This window comes from Drosophila tropicalis, unplaced genomic scaffold (genome assembly GCF_018151085.1).
Source record: "Drosophila tropicalis isolate 14030-0801.00 unplaced genomic scaffold, ASM1815108v1 contig_573, whole genome shotgun sequence".
Classification (NCBI taxonomy): Eukaryota; Metazoa; Arthropoda; class Insecta; order Diptera; family Drosophilidae; genus Drosophila; species Drosophila tropicalis.
The window spans coordinates 1,238,615-1,244,872 of NW_027173049.1; the positions used below are offsets into that span (position 1 = coordinate 1,238,615).

General features: G+C 36.9%; 1 protein-coding gene across 1 annotated transcript; it reads left to right on the top strand.

Annotated features, from left to right (window-relative positions):
• Positions 1–976: 976 nt before the first annotated feature.
• On the top strand, positions 977–2,437 carry LOC137575551 (microspherule protein 1-like). The gene is made up of 2 exons (XM_068288137.1): positions 977–1,154; positions 1,207–2,437. Exon 2 carries the CDS (start codon positions 1,263–1,265, stop codon positions 2,337–2,339), a length of 1,077 nt encoding a protein of 358 aa, XP_068144238.1. The 5' UTR covers positions 977–1,154; positions 1,207–1,262; the 3' UTR covers positions 2,340–2,437.
• The last annotated feature ends 3,821 nt before the right edge of the window (positions 2,438–6,258 follow it).

Consider the following 6,258-nt stretch of genomic DNA (forward strand, 5'->3'; position numbering starts at 1 on the left):
CATACATATGTACATATGTATATAAAATCAATGAACTTTGGAAACCGGCCACGAGAAACAAATTTATAAAATCTGTGTGTGTGAAAACCCACGCAAAAGTAAGTAAGAAACAATTTATGGTAATATTGCAAAAAAATTGCAATTTACATAGCCGAGGCGAATTGGGCCGAATTTTACACACTCTTTTTTGTATTCCGAGTCATTGCTCTATTTTCATTTGAAATGAATAAATAAAACAATTTCTATTAAGTAATTTAAGTGGAAAACTAATTGGATCCGAAATAGTTTTATTGAAATAGTTCCAAGTTCAACAAAATTTTGAAATCTGTCCAGTGCAGGGTCGAAAAGGATATTTTGTAGCCCTCAAACTATATTTATTAGATACAAATAAACCATCACAAACAATTTATCTTTTGCTTTCGCAAACATAAACATTTCATCATTAAACGGCTGCGAAAATTGGCGGAGAGTTGAACAGACCCGTAAATCATAAGTGGAGCAATTGCAATTGGAGACGAAAAGGTGGAGCTCCAAAAGAACGAACAATGCTGTCATCGGAACAGCAGCTGGAATTTTCTAAAGTCAACTGAGTTTGCGCCGATTCGATTAGTCAAGCAGGTTTTGTTTTTGGTTTTTTTTTTTTATGACAAAGCAATACAATTTCGAAAAATATTGAACTTTAAGAATCTTTTAACTTTGGTAGTGCAGTTTATTTATTTTTATTTGTTTATACTGTGATTGGGCAGTGATTGTAAATTAAAGCCAATCTTCTTACTAGCTATAGCTACTAGGCCTTAAGCAGTTAAACCCTAAGGAATCTGCCAATTTGATGACCATAATCATCGTCATCTGATGTAATCGATAATACCTGTCACTTTTACTTGAATCACAAAAATACATTTAAATCTAGTTGCCTTTGATGTCACATTGTCGGAATCAAACTAGGCGATTGTTTTACTATTAACAAAAGTTTCATTTGAAGTTGGGAAACCGGCAGTGAGAGAACAACTCAGAACAAGGCAGTTGAAGAGAAAATATTTTCATTGAACCTTCAGAAAATAAAAATTTGTGGAATACAAAGTTACAACACCAGCAATCGGTAAAGGAGAACTTACTGAAATTACCCAAGGATCAGAGACTCTGCTGTTACTGAGGTTGGTCCTTTGCCTTGTAGTGAAATTCAGGTAACAACATCTTCCATTACAGCTTTACCCTCTTTAGGAGCAACCGCAAACCTTCTTTGGATATCTTCATTGCCTACAATGGAAAGGAAGCATCGGCGTATTCAGGTGCGACGAGCAATTACTAAGACCCAACGTCGCCATCCAAGTGCTATGGCCACAAAGGATCTAGGTCGTTGGAAGCCCATCGATGATTTGGCCCTTATCATAGGTGTTCAGCAAACAAATGATCTGCGTACGACCCATCTGGGAGTCAAGTTCTCGTGCAAGTTTACGTTGCAAGAGCTGCAGCAGCGTTGGTATGCTCTGCTGTATGACCCAACCGTATCTCGAATTGCTGTCTCAGCCATTCGAAATCTGCATCCGGAACTGGTGGAATCGGTCCAACGAAATGCCCTGTTTAGCGAGCAAGAGGAGGAACTTTTGGGGACTATCAAAAGCACAGAGTCCCCTAGCCTAGAGCAATTTCAAGAGCTCTTAAACCTGAACGCATCGGTTTTTTATCCGTCTCGCACCAAGAAGTCTCTGCAGATTCATTGGTTTCTTCTTAAGCAGTACAGCCTGCTGCCCGATCAAAGCGTCAATTCTCTCAATGGAGACGAGCCGTTAAGCTTCTCGGATGCTGAAGAACAAATTGACGATCATGATCTGCAAGAGCCTTATGATGAAGCCGTGGAACAAGAACTAATCCGTGCTGATCGCCGTATAAAACGTGATATACGTCTTCTAGAGAACGAGCTCTCCCGTTGGGGTGTCCTGGTGGGCACATCTGCAACCTCCAATTTGGACACTCAAACATTGGCATGTTTGTGTGGCCGCAATGTACGTTACTTGATGCGCTCCAAGGAGATCACCTTCGGTCGTGATTCCAAGGATCTTGTGGTCGATGTAGATCTTAGTCTAGAGGGTCCAGCGGCAAAGATTTCTCGCCGTCAGGGCACCATCAAGTTGCGCAGTAATGGCGAATTCTTCATTGCCAATGAGGGTAAGAGGGCGATCCTCATCGATGGCTCTCCACTTCTGACTGGTCACAAGAGACGACTAGCCAACAATTGCACTGTGGAGATATGTGGACTACGTTTCACGTTCCTTATCCACTATGACCTCATCAATGCAATACGACAGGAAAGTGCCAAAACAACAAATCCTCTTGTCTAATCGCTGACAAAGTTATGCCAAACATAAAAGAAGAATAACGAGTTCTATAAATAAAAACATTATCCAGATTATGGAATTTCGAACAAGTTCTCATAAAATTGATGAATTCTTATTATATGTAGGTCTGGTTTTTGACATACAACCGTTTCTAGTCCATCCTCCTTCATACACCTCCATTACAATGGCCAACTCCGACATTACGGCCTTATGGCTAGGGAAATATTTAATGAATATTTCAAGTCTTTAATTCGCTTTTTACTTATTTGTGGGACATTTTTGATTGCGATAGCAAAAAAAACATGGGGGAGTTTGTCGGATTATTCTTAATTCTGGTGCGGAAGTGGGTGTGTGTTGAGATGATGCTGAAAAATATACATATACATATGTACTTTTTTGAGAATCTTTATCTTCTCTCTACTAAAGATAGTATAGACAATAAATTTTAGTGAAACAGCAGGTTGTGTTATACGAGTCAGTCGGTTTCGGTTCAACACAATCACAGAGACCGGGTAGGTGACAAAAGTGGTAAAATGAAGGCTATTATTTGAATTTTGAATATTCAATGCATTTTAGTGCTCGGTTTTGGATTGGACATTTTCGGGCAAATATTGGGACTAAGAAGTATTTCCTAATTGCCAAAAACCCTGAAAACATAAATAAGGCTATCTAATATAAAAAAAAAAAACATTACATCATATACTCGATAGAAAAAACTATTTGTCTCTATATGAGGGTTTGAACCCGGTAACAACAATAATGTAGACCGAATAGGTGCCCATAGATCCACCGACCAGAATAGTTAAATTTTATAGTAACATATATTTCAAAAATGTAAAATGCAAAAAAATACTATATACTAAAAACCAAAATCGGGATTGGAATGCTTTTGAATCATAGCAACCAATTGTCCTTTATTCTAACTCATTCAATTCGTTTTGTTTCGTTTGAGTTTTGTGCGACTGAAATTGACGTCAGCAAAGAACTTTTGGAGCGATATACATACAAACTTCGGATTGACCTTTGTTAGGCCGGATCCCTTTAGTTGTTTATCAGATACTCAAGTGAAGTAAAATTAATTTCTTGTATTAATTATTAATTTCCTCAAATTCAAAGCAAAATGTTACAAACAAAAGTAAAAAACCAAAAATAGGAAGCATCTTCAACCGTTTTAGTGTACATTGATTCGAATGTGAAACTCGTTTAACTATTTCAATTGCAGTCGAGTATCTAAGGCTGGTGTTAAGGGTGTGTCAATAGCACTTCCTATTCGTCTAAGAAGCTTATAGATAAATCGCAAATCAATTTGGAAGACAATCTCATTTCGATGAGCCGATAAGCAAAGTGTGACATTTGCGTCTTTCCGACTTCTCAATGTACAATCATATATGAGTATGTATGTGTGTACATATATTTATATGTGTAAATGTCAACAAATGGCAATATCAACCCCGAAAATTGATCTTTTAATTGTTTGAGAGAAATGTTGCTTATTTGAATATTTATGATGTAAATGCAGTAATTTGTTGCTTCTTTATGGATTCCGAATGAATTCGAGCCAAATGATTCAAAGCCCCAATAACAGCACGCGTCGTGATTCATTCTGATCTCTCTTTGGCAATATTTTGATTTTTGGTTTTCACAATCGACTTCCACTTTAATTTTCTGTCTCGAATCGGTTTCGATTTCGTGTTTTTTTAGGGTTCAGCGTACGACCTTTCGAGTGCAGTGACTGACGAAGCAGATCTTCAAACTTTTTAATCACTGTTTATGTTTATATTTATGGCTGGTTATTAATTGTCTTAAGCTCGGCTGCCTAGTCTGGCGGCGCAGGCGAGGAGCGAGGAAAGCAACCGTTAAGATGTTAAGGACACATTCCAAGCCCATCCCATGTCTTGGCCCAAAAGTCTCGCCAGTTTCCATGTTTGCCCCGCAATATAACAATTAAAATCCACATATGTATGTATTTATTTTATTTCGCCGTCAACATAAGACCCGGCAACGACAAATTCCGGTTCCAACTTCATCTACATTGTCCCCAGATCTTAATGCATTTCTCATTGTGGCAGGCGTGCGCATTGTTTTGAGTAAATTTTTTTTAAAAAATTGCCTTTTTTTTTTGTTGGTTGTCTGTATTTCCGTTTCTGTGTTATTTATGATTTCATTACGGCACTTTTATGGCGCTTCCGAGTGCCCCTAGGTAGTTGATGGAATTTACCGAATGTTGTCATCACATCCCATCCTCCAAAAGAAACAGAAATACATATTTAAAAAGTGTAATCTATATTAAGACTGGCTATTTTCCATGACTCATTGATTAATAATCCGTTTTGGTGCATAGTCAAATAATAAATTTGATTATATTAGACATTGCAGTGACATGTACTAAATTATAATTAAAAGTAATTATTTAATTGATAAAATATGTAATTCAAATTAGGCCAGACATTGATACGCTACATGTGCATATAAATTATGGCAATAACAGCAGAAAAAAAAAACAAAAGAAATAAAAAATAAAATAACAATTAACACAACAACCGAAGGTAAGAAGACACTGCCAAAAGAGAAGAACTCGTCATCATCATCGTGAAGATCATGAGCTCGTTTGTCTAAATCAAAGGGAAGAGAAGCTCAACTGAACTGAAATGAACCGTAACAGGCAAATTCTCACTCTCCCTGTCTCTCGCTCGATTGTACTCTGAGAATTTTGAGGAGCGGCAGAATTGGAGAGCTCGGCTCGGCTCAGCTCAGCTCAGTTCAGATCACACTTTGCTATATAAATTCGGTTGTACTTGAACGAAAATCAAACATTCCTGTTCCAGTTGCCTGAACAGCAAGCAGGATTATAATATTATCTCTCGAACAGAATTAACTCTGAAAAGTATCCCCAACAAAAGGACACAAAATGTTTGTGAAATCGTTAATTTGTAATTTGGTGCTGGTGGTGAGTAAGCCGAAGATCAAGGATTTATACTGAAATCGTGAAAATGTGATAAAAACAAGTGCAAGTGCTTAAAAACGTAATAACCTGAACAATATTTAAATCGAAATCGCTTACACATCACAATGGAATTTAATTAGCAAAAAAAAAAAAAAAAAGAATAAACAAATGAAATCACCCAAAAATTAGAAAGTTTATAAATTAGAACTCAATCAAAAATATTTGATTATTCAAGTTCGTTTTGCCTTTTCGTAGGTCCTCATTGCAGTCTGTTATAGTCTGCCGGTTGATAACGATAATGGCAAGTATACGGGTGCAGGGCATAGTTTAAACGACGGCAAATATCACCCACAAGATGATGGACGCTACCATGGTTCTGGTGCAAATGAAGGTATTTTCGTGATGTTCTATTGATGCCGCCACGCCTACTGATCGCATGTTGTTGCCGCCGCCCACTAACCATGAGAGAAACGAAACAAAAAAACCTCTTGCTGTGAAATATTTACTAACATTTTTGTATAAACTTATTGTTGTACAGACACTAAAACCCACACACACACACACACACACACAAACTCACACACTTGCACAATATTTTTGATAACACACAAATTAATAACATCCAACATTAACCTGATAAGCGAAATACGAAATGAGGACGGTGGCTCAAGCTCAAGGTTTTAATATGCAAAATTAATGACTCAAAATTCTCTTGCTGCGAGCTTAAGTGATCTCTCTCCTCTATCTCTCTTTCGAATTAATCCAACGCATTCAATGTAATTATTATTTTGTCACATATGCATATTATATTAACATTTGATTTCTTATAGGCCGAGGCTCACCGGATTCTTTAGGTAAACCATCATATAGAATTCAATTCAACACAAATCACGTTATATATCACATATGTAGTCTATCATTGATTTAGATTGAAATAATTTTCCTAAATTTACTAAAAGTATTTTTACTTGATGTAGA

What these genes read in the sequence shown, in the direction of transcription:
- LOC137575551 (XM_068288137.1), top strand. Translation starts at nt 1,263, where the DNA reads ATGGAAAGGAAGCATCGGCGTATTCAGGTGCGACGAGCAATTACTAAG.